Consider the following 19,478-nt stretch of genomic DNA (forward strand, 5'->3'; position numbering starts at 1 on the left):
CTGACCCCTCATTCATTTAAAGACTAACAACAAACAGGATATTATAAGCAACTTTATGCCAAAAAGTGAAATGGACAAATTTCTTAAAAAAATACGAATTACTAAAATGTACATAAGAAATAGAAAATTTGAATAACCCAAAACCTATCAAAGCAATTGGTAATTAAAATTCCAGGCCCAGATTGCTTCACCAGTGAACTCTTAAAAACATTTAAGAAAGAAATAATAGCAATCTTTTTTTTTTTTTTAAGTCTTTATTTATTTATTTATTTATTCATTTCTGGCTGTGTTGGGTCTTCGTTTCTGTGCGAGGGCTTTCTCTAGTTGTGGCAAGCGGGGGCCACTCTTCATCGCAGTGCGCGGGCCTCTCACTATCGCCGCCTCTCTTGTTGCGGAGCACAGGCTCCAGACGCGCAGGCTCAGTAGTTGTGGCTCATGGGCCTAGTTGCTCCGCGGCATGTGGGATCTTCCCAGACCAGGGCTCGAACCTGTGTCCCCTGCATTGGCAGGCAGATTCTCAACCACTGCGCCACCAGGGAAGCCCAATAATAGCAATCTTAAGCATATTTTTATTTTCTGAAATAGTTTAGAAATAGAAGGAAGGGAGCACTTTTCAGGTCTTTTAATGAGGCCAGCATAACCTTATCAAAACCTGACAAAAATCATTACAAGAAAAATTTAGGAACCATATTGCTCATGAGTAAAAGAGCAAAATCCTCAACAAAATATTAGCAAACTGAAGTAAGCAATATATAAACCCAAGATAATACACCATGACCAGGGTACTTTTTTCCAGGAATGCAACATTGATTTAGCATTTAAAAAACCAATCAATGTAATTTACTGCATTAACAAAATCAAAGAGAACAACAGCATGATCATCTCAAATCACTTGACAAAATAAAAGCTCCCAGAATATAAGAGAATTTACTGATAAACATATGAAAAATATACTATACAGCTAATATAATACTTGATAATAAAATATTGAATGTAGTTTTCCTAAGATCAAGAACAATGCAAGGATGATTATTCGACAATGTACTAGGATTCCTACCCAGTCCAATAAGGCAAGGAAAGATTGGAAAGGAAGAAATTAAACTTCATTTACAGATGTCATTATTGCCCATGTAGAAAATTTTAAGAAAGCTACAAAACAAAACAAAACAAAAAACGAATAAGGAAAGTAGCAAGGTGTTTTAGGTACAAGTTCAAATATATAAAAAGTTAATTTGTATTTCTGCATTCTAGGAACCAGCAGTTGGGAAATGAAATTTAAAAAAAATTATATGCAGTGACATTTTGCATGTCATCTAAAATACCTAGGAATAAATTTAACTAAAGACGCACAAGACACTAAAAACTTCAAAACAATGCTGAGACAAATGAAAGAAAACCTAAAAAAATGGGAAGATATATCACATTCAGTGATCAAAAGATGCAAGATTGTTAAGATACCAGTTATCTCTAAATTGATTTATAGATTCAGTGCAAAATCTCATCAGATTTTTTTTTGTAGAAATACACATATTGAAATGCAAAGGGCCTAAGATCTTGAAACAGTCTTGAAAAAGAAGAGCAAAGTTGGAGGACATTCATTACCTGATATTAAGACTCATTATATAGTAATTAGTAAATAAGGTAGTGTGGTATCGGGGTGAGGAGAAACAGATCAGTGGAATAGAATAGAGTTCAGAAATAGAATACATATATACAGTCAATTGATTTTCAACAAAGGTGCCAAGACAGTACAGTGGGGAAAGGTCAACTCAGATTTATCATGCTGGAGTCTTATATTACTTTTTCAATTTTATATACTAGTTGTTAAGGGCAGAGAGACTATGTCCCGTTTACCTCCTGTGAATTAGCCAAGGCAAGCACATAGTGAGTGGGCACTCCATACAGGTCTGTTGAGTGAAATTGAATCAGAAACCAGAACCACACTCAAGAAGTTATATAAATATTGGGATTTGATAAGTATTTTTAATAAAAGGAAGGATTAGGTAATAGATTCAAAAACACATAAGCTTCTAGGAGCAATTTTTTAAATACATGGACAAGGATTAAATTAGAATGTATACAATTTTTATTGAAATCTGGGCAGATTGGGTGTTTCCAGAGAGAACTTTTCTTTCCAAGATGTAGCTACTTTGGTTCAAGTATTCGATGACTATAGGATAAAGACACAGCCAGAGACTCATATCAAACTAGGCTCCCTATAATTGGAAAGGTCCCAGGCATGCACAGTACCAAAGTAATGCTGATTCAATCATTCATGCATCCATTCAGTATTCTTCATATACTCACAAGGCACCTAGCATGTAATGATGAACAAGATAATACATCACTGTCTCTACTTTTCTCATGTAGAAATTGCAGAGGATATTTTAAGGTTTCACTAAAATCAATACTCTCTTAGTCTAGAGAGACCAACAATCTCGTGCTTCTTTTGGTGTATATTAGTGCCTTTCAATAGAAATATAATGTGAGCTATATATGTAATTTTAAATTTTCTAGTAGACACATTAAAAAAGTAAAAAAGAAGCAGGTGAATTAAATTGAGTAATATATCTTATCTAACAACATTCCCAAAATCATTTTGACATGTGATCAATTTTTTTTTTTTTTTTTAAATTATCTGCTCAATCACTGGTCTTTAAATTTTATTTATTTATTTATTTATTTATGGCTGTGTTGGGTCTTCGTTTCTGTGCGAGGGCTTTCTCCAGTTGCGGCAAGCGGGGGCCACTCTTCATCGCGGTGCGCGGGCCTCTCACTATCGCGGCCTCTCCTGCTGCGGAGCACAGGCTCCAGACGCGCAGGCTCAGCAGCTGTGGCTCACGGGCCCAGTTGCTCCGCGGCACGCGGGATCCTCCCAGACCAGGGCTCGAACCCGCGTCCCCTGCATTGGCAGGCAGACTCTCAACCACTGTGCCACCAGGGAAGACCGATCAATTTTTTTTTAATTATCAAAGGAATATTTTTAATTCTTCTTTTTTTGTACTGAGTCTTCAAATTTCAGTGTGTAATTTACACTTACTTGATTCAGACAAGCCATATTTCGAGTGTTCAACAGCCACATGTGGCTAGTGGCTACCTTAATGCACAGTGATATGAATCAACTCCAAGTCAACTATAGTCTATTGAAGTTTACAAGTGGATTCCAGAAAGGTAGAAAACTGATGGTACTTCTAGCCCATAATGTTAGAGGAAAATCTCTGTATCCAGGAAAGAACTCTGGTTATTTTGTTGCTAGAAATATCTCTGAACTCTGGTTATTCTGTTGCTAGAAATATCCGGATTTGTGGTCAAGATGAACCTAATTCTATTATGGTTCTATAACTCTCCACCAATTTTCATCTGAAAGAGTCCTAGAGTTTTACTATATTTGGAGACCGATCTGTACAGCCAGTGTGCAAATATATCCAAGTAGTCTTTGAGAATTCAGATATTTCCAGCATTCAATGACCTCACCAATGAGACAGCTTTTCAGGACCTAAAAAAATACTACTACTCAAATTTCTCAATAAATAGTTTTTGGATGAATGATGAAATGAACCAGTAACCCACATATCAGTTCTCTGATACACAAACAAAATATTTTCAGCTCTAGGTTAATGAGCCCAAGCTCATTTGCGTGCTTGTCTTCCATTTAAAATGTTTTTGCATTCAACAGAATAATATTTTCCTCTGTTCTAAGGTCATAATTTCCACTAGGCTATAATAGAACTCCCCTTATTTTCAAGAATAACAGTAATTTACTATACTATTACAATGAGCTGTATTTTAGATTCTCAATTTATAATATTTCATCAAGCCTGAATCTCAGCTATGATTTAGAGAGGGAGTGAGGTGGAACCAGCCTATACTTAATTACTTTTAACAAAACATTTATAGATTCATCATAAAATTAGTTTTTCAAGACTTCCCTGATGGTCCAGTGGTTAAGACTGCACGTTTCCACTGCAGTGGGGCACAGCTTCAATGCCTGGTCAGGGAACTAAGATTCCACATGCCACGGGGCACGGCCAAAAAAAAAAAAAAAATTACTTTTTCATCTTTCACAGTAGAGCTTCTCCTGGTGGGTGGTACTACCTAGGTACCACCCATCTCCACCCCAACAGAAATACCTAGGAAGTTGAATCCTGGATCTACTTCTGAATCGAAATCTCTGGAGGAGGTGTTGGGGAATTTGCATTTGCAGTTAAGTACTAGGGGAAAACTCATGCACACTAAAGTTTGACAACTACTGCTCTACAGGGAAGTTCCAAACTTTAGTATAACTAAAGATAAAATTGTATACTACCATTTAAATGTTTTATTACTGGAGGAAATGATGTTTTCAGTACTTATTTACTTTGTTCACCACCTGGGCTGAACATTTCATTGGATGCTGTAACTTCCCTTTAAGTAAATTTTAAAGGGCACTCAGTGTTCACCCCATAAAAACATATGCTGTGCCTTTTTGATATATAGGTAGTAAATGATGGATTCAACTAAAGTCAAATTTACCCATCATAAATGGGCAAATGTCTAAAATCAAATTGAAGAGGACCAGATCGTATTCTTTTGTACTTTCCAAGTGTAGTCTCTGTAATGTTTGTGACAGTGTCAGGAAAGGTATTCTTTGTTTCTTGTTTTTTACCTATGAAATCATTTTAAGAGTACTTTAATTCAGTCACAATTCTACAGATAGCTATTGAGCTAGACACAAGTACTGGAGCTTCAAAAACGAATATGATTTTAGCACCTGCCTTCAAGCGCGTCATAGCCTCTGCAAGGAAGGGACAGACATGGAAACCCTGTGTTAGAGTATAATGCGCTAAGTTTTTACGAGGCATCACGGAGTAGAGAGAAGTGAGGCAGGGTGACTATCTGAAAGGGGGCTGGGCGTCACAGAGATGACGTTGTGCTCTGTTTTGGTATAAGCTGCAGTTGGCTAGAGAAGTGCAGTCATTCCTACAGGGTCATCCAGACATCGGGAAGATCAGAAGGTCCCAAACCTGCACTCTTTCCACTACACCCAGCTTTCTCTAAGAACCTGACCTGCAAAAGCATGCCGGCTTCCCCTTTTCTCACACCCAAAACTCTCTCTGGTTGTGAGTAAGATGTTAATGGTGATACATTTCCTTTTCAGGCCACTAAGGTGCCATTTAATTCACTCCAGCAATAACTAAATAGGAACCTACCTTTAAAAGACGCCAAAAGCAATGCGCTGCTTAATTTATTGCCACATCTGTTAAAGCTCCAGAGAGAATCTGACTCCCTAGATTTTAAATATAGTTGAGTTACTGTGATGATGTTTCCTGATTTAATCCTTCCATAAATTAGATGAAATGATCATAGAACCTGTTGTCACTACATTCTTGCCCTATCTCCAGTCACTCTTTTGCCTTCATTAATTCTGAATAAAATACCACAAGACATTGATGTAGCACTTGGAGATGGGAGGGCTATGTTTTTATAGCCTCAATATGAAATCATACTTAAAGACGCCTAAGCCTTTACTGAATGGGGGAAAACAAACTGTTCACCTCATGTAAGGCTCCTAATGACCTTCCTGAGTGGTTATGGGTGAGGAAACTAAGGCTCAGAGATAAGTGGCTCGTCTGGGGTCACTCTGCAAGTAATTACTGGAGCCAAAACACCCACCCAGCTCTTGTAACTCCAAGTACAAGGTTCTTTCCAGTATCTCCTTTCATCTCCTGGGGCACCTATTAAAACAGTTTCTTGACTTTGCAGTGAAAGGCACTATTGCCAACATGTAAACAAAAACAAAAATCGCGGCATCCCCCATCACTTTATCATCAGTGTTTTTAGTTTATCACTTCACAGTCATTATTTGGTGTTTTCTTACAGAAGGCAACAGACCACTGCAACAGAAACTATCCTTAGATGGGAACCCCAAACCTATACATGGAACACCAGAGGGGTCAGATGGCCTACACTGGTCAGCTGAGCAGCCTTGTAACCCAAGCAAGCCTAAGGCAAAAACTTCTCCTGTTAAGTCCAATGCCCCTGCAGCTCATCTTGAAATAAAGCCAGATGAGTTGGCAAAGAAAAGAGGTAAAGTGATTTCTTTTGCACAAATGATTCAACATATTTTGTACACACAGAGGAGTACCCGAATGACAGAACTTTCCAAAAGATGCTGCTTAGTGAAGAGAGATACACATGAAATTGCATTTCTTTCTGTGAGCCACATAGATTGAAAGCCAGATGTGATTCCTTCATTGTTAATTAAAGGTCTTGAATGTTTAAGTGGAATTATGTCCCCTTTTTCTGCCCCTCTGTGGCCGTTCTTCTCTTTGTAGGCATGGATAAATTTACACCACAAATACTTTCTCCCCTTACATCCTATAAAGCAAATGTTAATGCAGGAGCTCTTTTAGCAATGTGAAGGCTGAATGTTTCCCCAATATGTGAGTTTGTAAGTGCTGAACTTGCACTGAATGAAGATGAGTTTAGAGGCTGCTGTGTCTTCTTCTGATATGACCTTCCTCACGTAAATTCAGTTCTATATTAGGACTTGCAGACAGTATACATTGAAAGAGGGTTTTATATTTGACACATTATATTTTTATCACTTTCTGAGCTTTGATATACTTTACACATAACTGGTATTAAAAATGAAAGGGGCTAAATCACTTCCTTTCTGACTGCCAGAAGATTAAATAATACTCTTCTCGTTCAGCCTCAGTTGCATCTGATTTCCTTGGCTTGGGTTTGATTATACCTTCTCACTTTTCTTGAGAGAGATTTCTTTCTTCTAAGAAACATGCCCTTGTTGGGATAAGTACAATTTGCCTGTTTGCTCTGCACTGTCTGTAAACCCTAGCGACAGTTTCAGGAAATCAGGCAAGATTGGCACCCACAGAGCTGCTTTAAGTGCTGCTGCTATAATTACAGGCCTGGCTCAGGACTGATGGGGCCAGAGCCAGGTACCTGGCAGCGATGCTCTGTCCTCTCTCTAGCTCATTTGTACCTCTCTCAACCTCTCTGTCATTTTCCTCTTCCAAAAGCCCTGCTGGCTTTAAACCACGCAGAGTGGTGTCTATAGAGAGAGCCAGCAGCACAAATGGTCTTTAGACATATCAGATTCTAAGAAACTACAGTTTGCGATAGAACATAATGCCCTTTCCAAAGGGCAGAGGAGACACATGTGCCCCAAATGGCCCACTGGTGAGATCCCAGCTGTCTCAGGGGCCACACAACCACCCAGTCTGGGTTATAAACATTCTCTTAAAGGAACTTTTTTTTCCATTGAAAAACAAAAGACAAATCTCTCTCTTTTTATTGGAAGGGGGTGAGTTAGTTGCTTTTGTTGTTGTTGTTTAGCTCAAAACTAAAAAAATAAAGTGCTCGCTTTAACATGCTTTCTCTTGACGTTAATTTTAGGCCCAAATATTGAGAAATCGGTGAAGGATTTGCAACGCTGCACTGTGTCTCTAACTAGATATCGCGTCATGATCAAGGAGGAAGTGGATAGTTCAGTGAAGAAGATCAAAGCTGCCTTTGCTGAATTACACAACTGGTGAGTAATTTGACTTAGAAACTATAAATTTATGACACTTCAGCTATTCCTATAGGTAGAGACATCAGATGGAAAATGTTGTTTATTTAATCCATAAACATCACAGAACAACACTTCAGCAGATTTTCTTAAGCCCTGCAGACAGATGCATATATCTTGGGAATAAAACAGATGAGAAAATGTTGGAATAAAGAGAAACCCGATAGACATAATTCATTGGAGTTTGAAGTTGGCCCAAAAGTATATGAATGATGAACACAACCTCAACAAAGAACAAAACGTCAAAAATGATATTTTTGACAAATCTTTGGAAGGTTAACATCATGAATGCTACTCAGAAGAAAATACTTTCCAGCCTGATATCATCATAAAATAAGAAAAACTCCCTTAACAAAACTGAGAAACGTCTTACGTAAGCTTAGTGATAGAACCCCATTCTTGGGTATCTTTAAGACTGGAATTAAGAAATGGTACACCAGTGTGGTTTTGGTCCTGCCCTGCCCTGCTCTGCAACGGATTTTGATGGAAGACATTTCTTTCAGCCCTATGCTTTTGCTCATGTCCACAACTGGAATGAAATACCTCTTAGTAAAAAGGTTAAGTTATTATCAGCAGAAAAATGTTACCAGTGTATCCATCAGGACGCTTTCACTTTCAAGTGACAGAAACTCAAGTCACACTAGTTAATGAGAAAAGAGGATTTATTGACTGATGTACATGAAAATTCCAAGAGATTCCTTTAGGCAAATTTGGTTCTAAGCCCAATATGTTATCAGGATTCAATTTTTCTGTCTCTGCCTCCTTTCCTCTTGCAATGTCTCCCACAATCTCCTGGTTCTTCTTATTCTTGGCTTCATTCTTAGGTACTGTCTCCCTGTAGCAGCCAAGATGACACGCTGGCAGCTCCAAGCTGTCATAATCTTTAGCCCCTGTGATCTGAGAGAGGGCTTCGTTTCCAGTAGTTCCAACAAAAAGTCCAAAAGGCCTAATTCCCATTGGCTGGGTTGGGTCATGTATCTGTCAGTAAACCAGTCCCTGTGGCTAGAGCAACAGAGGTTTCCCACTAGCCAGGCCAGAGTCATGTGCCTACCACAGAGTTAGTTAGTTCATGAACTCCATGAACTGAGACTTGAAGAGCCATGGTTCCCGGGAGAAAACATGGTGTTAAAGAAGAAAATATAGAACAAAGAAAACACATGTCCACAATGCCCAGGCTCACATAACACGTTCCCTATATTGGCGTCCTGTGATTCTAGAATTTGATCACATCTTCCGCATATTCTTCCCATTCTAAGTCCTTTCCTTGACACTGATGTGCTTTTTTGCTGATTGTAGAGTTGCGTAAAACTAAGGATTACGCCGAGCGCTAACCTAATCTAAAATTCTTGAACTTTAAACCATCTGCTACATATAATGTGAGATTCCAAGAGTGCATAAGACACCAGGGACTTGAAAGAAAGCCATCTCCTTCAGTTATTCAGTGAGGAATCATTTACCCTCCACCCAGTCACACCATCTCAACCTTCGTGGAACACTTCTCTGTTTGATCAGATTATAACCTCACTAATCGTTCAAAGCAAACTCCGAGAATGCGTTTGAAAGTACTTGGAGAAGGTAAAGATGCTATCCAAATAAAAGGTGTTATTATTATCATCATCATCATTGGTTTTTAAATTTTACAGTTACATGACTTTTACAATTTATCCTTAAGCTACCGGAATATATAAAACACACTCAACATCCAGGCCTGTTCTCAAGAGCCAGAGTCAGCCCACTTCACCTGTAAAGGGCCAGCTAGTAAAAATCTTGAGCTTTACGGGTGGTAAGGTCTGAGTGCACCTACTCAGGCCTGCTGTGGTGGCGTGGAAGCAGCCAGAGATCATGCAGAGAGGCAGTGGGCCATCTCTGGCTCATGGGGGTCGTAGTTTGCCAGCCTCTGTCTGGAGGCATTAGTGAGCTGCTCACAGAAGACCACTCTGTCTTGTCCTTTTGTGTGGCGTTTTAGAATAAACTCTTCCTCTGAGGCCCCTGTATGATACCTTCCAACTGAGTGACTCACACACTAATTGACAAAGTGTAGCAATGACCTCAAATTACCTCTCTCCTCCAGCTGCTCTGAATACTTTTATTTTTTATTTTATTTTATTTCCTTAGTAAAATGAACATCACATGGCTCACGAGACATCTTGAGATTTAGAACAGATTCTTTGAGTGCTTTACTCCTCAAGAGCTGGAAGTGTGAGGCCAGGAAGGTCAGCACCCAGGGAAGTTGTGTATCTTGTCTCTGCTTGTAATTCATTTTGTGTTTTAAACTGATGTGAAGGATCACTTCTGAATGAGCCCTGCCAAGCAATATGGCTGTTTAAAAGTCACCTACTTGACAGAATGGAACTTTTCCTCCAAACTGAAGAAGAAAAAATTTAGATCAACTATATTCTATTGCTGCAAAATGAGAAAACACCACCACTTGTTTTCTGACCTAACCCTTCATTAAAATGATCCCCAAATAATTACATAAATGCTAACTTAAAAATAAAACTATTTTTTATCAACCATTTACATGCATTTATGCCAGAGGGAAAAACTTTGCCTCCGTTCCAATTAAGCCTGCAGCCCAGGCAACAGCGTGATGTACTTGAATTAAGCCTCTCTCTAATTTTCTGAGGAGCAAAGGATGGATTTTAGGGATTGTGGTCCTCTTGAAAAAGAGCGGGTCACAGAATCGAAGAAGGCAGCTTAAATGCTTAAAAAATGAAGCTTTCCCAGTGGTGGTGAAATCACAAACTCTAGGCACTAGAGAGAATTTTGAATACAGCCCTATTCATTTAATAGAATGGAAACCTCAGGGTAACATCGTAAAGTATATCCAGATTTGGAGGATGTGGAGTCCTCTGGAGATTTCCAGAAAGAGTGCTGGTTCTGAGGCAGATGTTGACTCATCTGGTGCACAGGCGACAGGGAGGTGGCATACATCCCCCTGCAGGTTCTCCTCCCTTTCCTCGGGGCCACCCCATTCTCTCACCTAAGCACTCAATAGGCGGTGCGTGTAGTTTAGAAACATAGACACTCTTGGTAAAAAAATTCTCCACATTCACTTTGCTACCAAAGCACCAACTTCAGGAGGTGAATCCTGCGTGACTAAATTCCCCCCAGATCCCACTGGAATTCATGGGAATGATGATTGTGTGAGGTTGGGAGAAAGCCCTTGTCTGCATATGCTCAGTACTGAGTGAGCGGATATCTGAGTGAAATGAAGGAAATGCTTGTCCTTCCTAATCTGGCTGTGAAGAATATTTTGCTCAATATGTTACTGAAGAAAACCATTAAATACTAAATTATAATATCAGAGTTGGCACTTAACCAGGACACAGTTACACAGGGCCAAATGACCATTAGATGACTCCTTCTCATTTTTCCAGAAAGAACTGGGGATTTAAGAGGGGAACAAAGATGACACAATGCCCTCACAGTATGTCTTCACAGAAAATAAATTTTGCAACATGAGCGTCTATGTGAAAAGTCACATCAGGAACTAACATGAAACAGCTGGTTTCTTTCCTATATGATTGGCCCCTACCACAACTGGAAAATATTCATCCTTTCGAATCATAGCTGCCAGGTTTAATTGCTTTGTGTGCAAACTAGTCTAGCTTCTCACCACAAATCTGTGTGTGTGCATGGCCAAGTTGATGTTGACGGCTTCAAATGAGCAATAAAACATTAAATTCAAAAAACATTGAGGAAGGAGAGTAATACTTGATAGTTTTTCCATATGCTGGGGGAGAAAGGATTCCAAAATAGAGCCATAAAAATTGTTAGGTGCTATTGTCAATTTAACGTCTAATTAAAAGCACTCCTAAAGAAGACAGAAGATGGTAACAAGCCAGAGGGTTAGGGTGTGTGCTGGGGTAATGGGGGCTGGAGGGGATAATATTTTTAGGCTGCTTTGCTTTCAAAAAGGAAAGGGACATCAGTCAAAGCATGCCTTCTGTAAAAAAAGGGGCCAGAAGTGTTCCTGGACCCGGTCGGTGTTTATTTTCTCTTGAAGCAGTGCCAGGAAATTGGAAGTGGGTCAGGAGTTTCCCAGCTCTCCCGACCCGAAGCCCTCCCCCACCTCCCCTTTCTCTGCCGACCTACCCTCCATCTTGGAGTTTCCTCCCTTCCAGCAAAGGCAGGTGAGCCTCCTACTGCCCCCTACAGGCTAGGGGCTCCTCCCCGTGACCCCACTCACTACGCCATAGGACCTAGTAGCAGACGCCCCGTATCCTTTTCCTTTCCTTCCTTTTAACGACTGAAACTCGTTTTCGTGTAATGGTAACCTCATCCTTTTGATGACCATGTGTCATCCATCCCAAAGTGACAGATTTGCATGTTAACCAAAGCTGACAGTCTGTTGAGACTCTCCACCAGCCAAAAGAATAACTCTAAAAGTGAGAATTGCAGGCTGAAGAAAAAGCAATTTTGAGATAAGTATATCTTCTTCTGCATCCCTCAAATCCCACTCCAGAGGAGGGCTCTTTATCTGCTACTGAAGCCCTGTTGGTACCCAAGCAGAGTCACACACAGACCAGATGTCATTGCTGTGACATTTTAAATATTGTGTCTTTTTCTGGAACACAAACTCGAGAAGACCTCCCGAAGAAGAAATTGCCAGTGGGGCTCTTGCATTTCAGAACAAGCCAAGCAACAATCTGTCCCATATTCCCACTTTACTGTTCCTTGGGTACCCAAATAATATCAAATTCTTGGAGCGTGCAGCCTTGGAACTACTTCAGTTTGAGTCCAAATAAGACCATTTTTCTTCACTTTCGCAGATTGATCACATAGCAGGATTCTTTCTTTGTTGGTTGTTTCCTCCCTCCCCTCAAAATTCCCTAAACTTTTAGCTGCTTTTTTTTTTAATACCTGGCTTTCCATACAATGCTAAAAGCCTGGTTTTTCTGTGCTCTTTGGGTTTTTTGTTTGTTCTCTTTATGAGTAACTGAACGTTGACTGAAAGATGATGTCTGTAAATTAATATGTACTTCTCTCCGTACCAAAGTGTATGTGTCTGCACTGTAATTACACACTCTCAGAGCTCTGTGGTCATCCTTTGCCTCGGTACCACCTGGAGAGATGCTGATTTCACTGGGCATAAGTGAACCCAGAAAGAGGGTTTTTTTGTTTTTAAAGAACCCCAGGTGATTCTCTTGTGCATCTGTGGTTGAAAACCATGGATTGAGAATCCTGCAGAGGAAGTGATATGTCTGGGGCTAGAGCAGTGTTTGCAGCCAGCTGAATTTGCCCCCCAGGAGACAGTTGGCATGTCTGGAAATATTTTGGGTTATCACAGCTGTGGAAAGGTAGTGCTACTGGCATATAGTAGGCAGAGGCCAGGGATGCCACTCCTTATCCTCGTATGCACAGGACAGCATCCCCCGCTCCACCACCACCACCCCCAACAAAGAATGATCTGGTCAAAGGTATCGGTAAGGCTGAGAAAGCCTGGGTGAGAGGAAAGGGAGAGGAAGATTGCACAGCCCTTCTGCATGGTCTGCTGTAGCTCGTGAGCGGAGGATGGAGAGTCCTCCCTTTGCAACACACCTGAGTGCCTCTCTGCCCCTCCCCCAGCCGCCCTCCTACGCACCACTGCAGACCCGAGGGGGGAGATTTCCTTTACATGCCCAGATCAGGTACGTACCCCAGAACACAGCCATAGTGTCTTCTCTTTTCACATCAGTGCAGTCACAAGATATTTTTTCCCATACTTCCTGAAACATAAACCTTCTAGCTACACATTTTAAAGGTCAAATTACATTTTTGTTTCCTTAAGACCAGCAAAAACAATTACACTGAAGTGTAGAAAATTGAGGGCTTTGCTTCTTTGTCTATTTTTCATTATGGAATTCAAGTCAGTCCTTAGGAGAAAATGGAAAAATTAAGAACTGAAGGCTGTAGCTGGTGACAGGCCATCACTTTCCTTCACCATTCTGTCTCTACCTGAGTCTTTTTTCTCATTCTGCAATAAAACCAAATATCACAGTGGGGACTGGGATTAGGATGAAGATCTGAGGCGCATGAAGATGAATACAGTGGGGAATTGTTCCATTAAGTGTCTCTTTGGGGGATTATTATTTTCCTCGGGCTTTAGTCAAGCAGCAGTATTACTTGGTGTTCCTGGCTATACGTGGTATATATCCACCTACTCTGATGCCAGTGACATCTTCAGGTGCGCCTGCCCTTGTGCTATTTAAATTGAATGACAACAGAAGGTTTTTGTTTTTGTTTCTGTTTTTGATTTTGTTTTGGCCGTACTGTGCCACTTGCAGGATCTTAGTTCCCCGACCAGAGATAGAACCCGGGCCCCCTGCAGTGGAAGTGTGGAGTCCTAACCACTGGACCGCCAGGGAATTCCCAACAGAAGGTCTTTTTGCAATCTTATGGGGCAGTAGTGGTTGGGCAAATACTTGTTGACCATTGAATTACCCTCTCATAATTAGGAGAATATTGAAATTATGACAGTCTGTCTACTCTGATAGGTAAGTACCGGGAAAATATGCATTAGGTGAAACAGGTCCTAGAATCAGATCTGTGTCACAGAATAGGTGCTGTGAAAACAAGCAAACTGGGTTTTTGAGTTCAGTCACGTGTAGGGTGTGGGTGTAAGCATGAGTGATGAGTTGAGCCTCCTTTGTAAAACCACGTGGCTGAAACAGTAAGCATTCTGAGCATGCCCATGAGCATCGAGTGTCTGGAGCAGCGTGTTGGCCAGTAATAAAGTGATGCTTTTCTCTGTGCCATTCAACAAGGGATGTTTACCACGGGATTACCAGTAGGAGAGCTGATGTTAGGAACCTTTGCAGCCACTTAGTATTGTCATGTGATAACTTCACCAGGACTTCGGTTCCCTATTACAGTATCAACAACGTGTTAAATGATTGCTAGATTTTGCCAGCTCCTTAGCCTACACACGAGACGCAGGCAAAATCAAGAGTTTAACGTTACACTTTTTTATGGTTTTTAAAAGAAATTTAATACAAGGTGTCTACGTCCTTCTGCTCTGGAAAGGAACACATACTTCCCATTGATCAAAACCTATTGCAAACAGAACTTTCTGACTAATCTCTTTTCTTCTCAACAGATGGTTTTTCTAAGTGCCCACCTGCTAGTGACTTGTACTGTACAGTAGAAATTAAACAAACCCATTCCTTCTCCCAACACCCAATATTGGAGATTATCCCAGCATATTAAAAGAACACATATTATTGAGATGAACGTATACCTGCAAAGGATATCAAGAGACAATAATAGAAGAGGCTAATAAATATATTTATGCCTCAAGAGAGCCATATGTATGGGTTTTGGTCCCTGTCCTAGCTGACAAACTGCCCAAAATGGCTCTTTTTCCTTACTCTGCGCCAGTCCAATAAACAGAAATCAGCTCCAGGACCCATTCTGAAATCATGAAAAGGGTAAATACCTTATGCCAGGGAGGAACTCAAGGTCCCTGTGACTCTGGGTCTATGGCAAGTCCCCATGGTACAGGGCATTTCAAATCTTGCCTTGTTTGTGACTATGTGTCATTCTAAATAAGGGTAACTCGCTCTTTGGAGGTGAAAGCTTCTCTTTTCCTATTTTCTTTCCTCCCCAAGGTTTTTCTCTGCATTAGATGTTTCCCCAGGGCCACTGCAAGGACCTAGTGAATCAGTCGACATGAAGGAAGAGCAGGCTGATAAATACAGAAAGTACAGAACTGGCCTTTTCAGTTTGGTGTAGTCCCCAGGAAACTAGCATAAATAGCGCCTTGTATTAATAGCTTTTCTGAGCTCCATGTGTGATTACCTCTATACGTTATGTCAGTGGTACACTTAGTGTTGGGAGACAGCTTTCCTTCACTGTAGCCTTCTTGCAGAGTAATAAACCCACAAGAAGAGCTGGAGGATAAGAAGTTGATTCTGATTTCAGCTTGAAATCTGAAAAGATTTCTGAATCTTTTCAGCAAATGAAGGCTACCTGTCAAACCAGCTTTGTAACATGCTCCTGAATAGGAATTGTTAGTTTTCATCATAGAACAGAAATATAAAAAGGAATTAACCAAATTGTTCTAACTACACAATCCCAGAAGGAAAGTATGTATCATTTGTGTGTGTGTGTTTTGAATTTACAGTATAATCCATTTTCACTGAGAAAATAAGACAAATTTGTTCCTATATATTAGTAGAAATATAAATACATTATAGTTTGAAAAGTAGAATATCCTAGATCACAATTTCAGAATGGATCTTGGAGCTTATTTCTATTTATTAGACTAGTACAGTGTGAGATTCTGTAGTCTCTTAGAGTGAGACCAAGGAGAAATTTTGGACAATTTGTCAGCTAGGACAGAAACAAAGTGTACAAAAACTGTACCTGAGGCCAATATAATAGAATAGCCAATTCCATATATGTATGTTACACTATCCTTCCAGTGACTGTGACCTTTGATTCTTAGTAGGCCATATTCAGACAAAAGTGACATTTTCCAAGGTTTATTAACAACATAATTAGGAGGCATGGGGTGTAGATTTAGACAGAATAGGGTTTAAATCTCATCTCTACGTATTCTAGCTCTGAATATGGTTGAGTTTCTTAACTTCTACTCAGCTACAAAACAGGTGTACTGTTGTCACTTTCTAGGGGTTTTGTGAAGATTCATGGACAAGATATGCACTTCTCAGATTATTCTAGAAAATCTCTTGCCTGACCCATGATAGAAGTTCAATCTAGGCTGGTTCTCTTCTCTTCCAGATAAGCATTTAGTAAATGTCTTTCCCTCTCTACCAAGACACTGGGAGGAAGTTAATCTGTTCCACCTTTTTGTTTATTTAGTTATGCAGTAGATGCCAGCTGTAAGATATGGATATTTCATCACAGCTTTTTACTGTTTACTGCCTGATGAAGAGAGAAGTAAGGCAAAGGGACCCCTGATTCTGAATGGCCACAGTTGTCACCACATCAGCCCTCTTTCCCCTTTCCCGTCTTGCCATGCCTTCTCTCTACCTTCCCTTCCCCTCTCTTCATTCACCCACCCAATAGAGCCCTGGGGCTAGTGGGTGAAGACAGAAACAAGTGTGTAATGCACGATGGCAAATACTGCAATGGAGCTGGGCGTGGAGGAAGGGAAATCAACACTGGCTGGCTGGTTAGGGAAGGGTCCACCGCAGAGGTGACATTTGAGCTGGTCTTTGAAGGGAGACTAGGAATTTGTCAGCCTGAGACAGGAGAAAGGATTCCATGCAGAAGAAACAACACAAGGAACCAGAAATAAGACAGACCACAGCGTGCTCTAGGAGGAGTGCATTCCCTGGGTCTTACTCCATCAATAAATGAATTTTGAGCACATCCCTCTCAAACCAGAAAACTTATTTATAAATCATATATGTGTGCTATGGTTAATCTGTGTACTGAAGATTAGGAAAGTCTACTTTTTAGAATAAAAAGTAAGTACATGGGACTTCCCTGGTGGTCCAGTGATTTAAGACTCCACGCTCCCAATGCAGGGGGCACGGGTTCGATCCCTGGTCAGGGAACTAAGATTCCCCATGCCGCATGGCGCACACAAAAGAAAAAAAAAAAAGTAAGTATATACAGTTTACTGTTTTCTTTGTTGCCCCCATTTGGGAAGCCACTGGCTAGGTCAGGTCCTAAAGAGGAGGGGTAGCAAGTGAGCCTGGAGATGCTGGCTGATGAGAGCCTTTTGGCCCAAACCAAGAAGTCCACATTCTCTTCCCTCCCCTCTTCTCAGGAGAGCTAAGGAATTCAGGAGACCCCAGGATGCCAGAGCAGTGGAGGCTAGGCCTGGCTGCCTTGGGTTGGAAGTGGGCCGGCATTTCTATGACTTTTTGTGCCACATCTGTCTTCTCTAGTTTCTGTTCCTAAGTTATTCAGGTTCAGTCACCATGATGGCTTCTGCATAGACGCCCCACCATCACCCAAAATTGGAGGGAAAGGCAACAGTGTTCAGAGTGGTTGTCTCTATTTTGGGTATGAAACAAAGAGAGATTTTGCCTTGTTTTATTTTGAAATTTGTTTTATTTTATCCTGATTTCTACATTTCCCAGTTTTTTTAATGAGGTAAGTGGAGAAGAATGTTACTTCCTTCATTGGTACCCTTGTGCTATGAGACAGTCAACACCCACAGGTAGAAGTTTGCTTTCTTTTCTGTATATGTAGTTTGGTTGTTTTTTTATTTTTTTAAAAAGGAGATGGTGGTAAGTCATATCACTTTTATAGCTATAGAAACTGAAATACAGGTAAGTTACTTTCCCTGAATAGTGATCTCCATGGAAAGAAACAAAACTAAAAAGTAATCAGCAAAGATAAGAAATTACATTATTAAGCAAAATATATGTAAAATTCTAAATAGAGGTATACAAGGAATACAGGTTTTTCAGGTGAACATGTGATGTTGTGGGATTTGTAGAATTTGCAGGATTTTGTAACTCTGATGTCACTTTTTAAATTCCAAGAAGAAAAAGGACTCCCTGTCTGTGTTTGTTTGTTTTTTCAATTAACTGTGTCCTCTGTGAGGAAATCCAGGATTTTACAAGTGTTGGGAGTTAGTCCTTATGCTGCATTTGTTCGTGTCTCATTCCAGAAACGCATCTCGGACAGTGTGATGACATATTCATTAACTGTAATTTAAATCATTGTCGAATTCCAATATAAAATATGCAGACTAAGAGATATTAACATTAACAAGTTTTATTACCTCTGATTAAAGAAATAGAAAGAAAATGGGCTCAACCTGATTGGCAAATTGAGTGCACTTGCCACATTCACTGGCAGCCAGAGGGGTGTAACTCTGCTGTATATGTTAACAGTGATTCATGCTTAGAGACGCTCTGTTACCCTGAGAGTCATGATTACTAGGCAGCTTCAAAGAGTCGTGTCCCAACCCCAGCTGACAGGCTGTAGACATGTATGTTGGGTTTTATATGTTTATCACGTAACGCTATGGAATTCAAGAAATCTTTAGATCAATTTGTCAGTCACTGCTGCATTCAGAAAAAGAATTCCAATTATAAGAAGAACGCAGGTTGTTGTGAAACCAAAATGCAAAAGTGTACAGAGTAGAAGGTAACGAACCTAGGAATCCCAACAAAAAACATAAATAAATGAGCATAGCCAGCTACTTGATAATGAGCCTGAGGTAAATTGGCAAGTGGAGTTGGGTAGGAGAGAGATTTCTGGGGTAGACTTGGGAGGACGTGATCAAGTGGGAAGTGAAGGAAGAGGAGTCATGGAAACTGGTGGGTAGTGAGAGCAGTAACCAGCAGACAGGCGTAGGAGTGGGGACGGGATGGACGTGCGGGGGAGGAAGAATATTTTCCCTCTGCCCTTCTGGGTTCTTGGCTGAGACCCTGTAATAAAAGACAGGTTAACAAGAGAGAAACAAACAGAAGTTGATTAACATGTACGCCTCATGTACACATGGGAGAGACCCAGGGAAAAATGAAGAACTCCCCAAGGTGGCCTGGAACTCAGGATTAAATACCATCTTCATAGGGAAAGGGGAGAGGGGGTGTAGGCCTCTGAGGGGAGAGTAAATGACTTTTAGGAAAGATGAATGGGTCCTTAGAAGAACAGGTGGAGGTACGATAGCTTGTGACAGAGTCGGCTGAGTGTGGTGTCCATTCTAGTCTTCTCTCCTTTGATGAGCGAGAGTCACCATCCTCCCCTGGTTGATGAAACTTCTGGAGAAGGAATTTATGACAACTGAGTTCCTTTTAGACAATCTGTCTTTAAGCAGAAAAGGGGAGTTCAGAGAAAGCCTGTCCCTGCATTTGCTGTTTTTCACATGCCCACAGCTCACAATGATCAATATACCAAAGTGCCATATTTAGGGTGGCATATTCTGCTAGTCTTCAGGGAGCAGAACAGAGAAAGGAGGAACGGGGCATTGACAGCCATGCAAGAGCATGGG

General features: G+C 40.6%; 1 protein-coding gene across 5 annotated transcripts in view; it reads left to right on the plus strand.

The window, feature by feature from the left end:
- SPATS2L (spermatogenesis associated serine rich 2 like) overlaps nucleotides 1–19,478 on the plus strand; it is a 166,608-nt gene that overhangs the window by 123,517 nt on the left and 23,613 nt on the right. For 4 of the 5 annotated variants that reach the window (XM_007190488.3, XM_057550926.1, XM_057550924.1 and 1 more), the window contains 2 exons: nucleotides 5,860–6,066; nucleotides 7,399–7,534. In XM_007190488.3, coding sequence (XP_007190550.1) covers nucleotides 5,860–6,066; nucleotides 7,399–7,534 — 343 coding nt within the window. The remainder of the gene's footprint in view (nucleotides 1–5,859; nucleotides 6,067–7,398; nucleotides 7,535–19,478) is intronic. The other variant, XM_057550925.1, reaches the window with a different exon arrangement.

This window comes from Balaenoptera acutorostrata, chromosome 8 (genome assembly GCF_949987535.1).
Source record: "Balaenoptera acutorostrata chromosome 8, mBalAcu1.1, whole genome shotgun sequence".
In the NCBI taxonomy this organism is placed as follows: Eukaryota; Metazoa; Chordata; class Mammalia; order Artiodactyla; family Balaenopteridae; genus Balaenoptera; species Balaenoptera acutorostrata.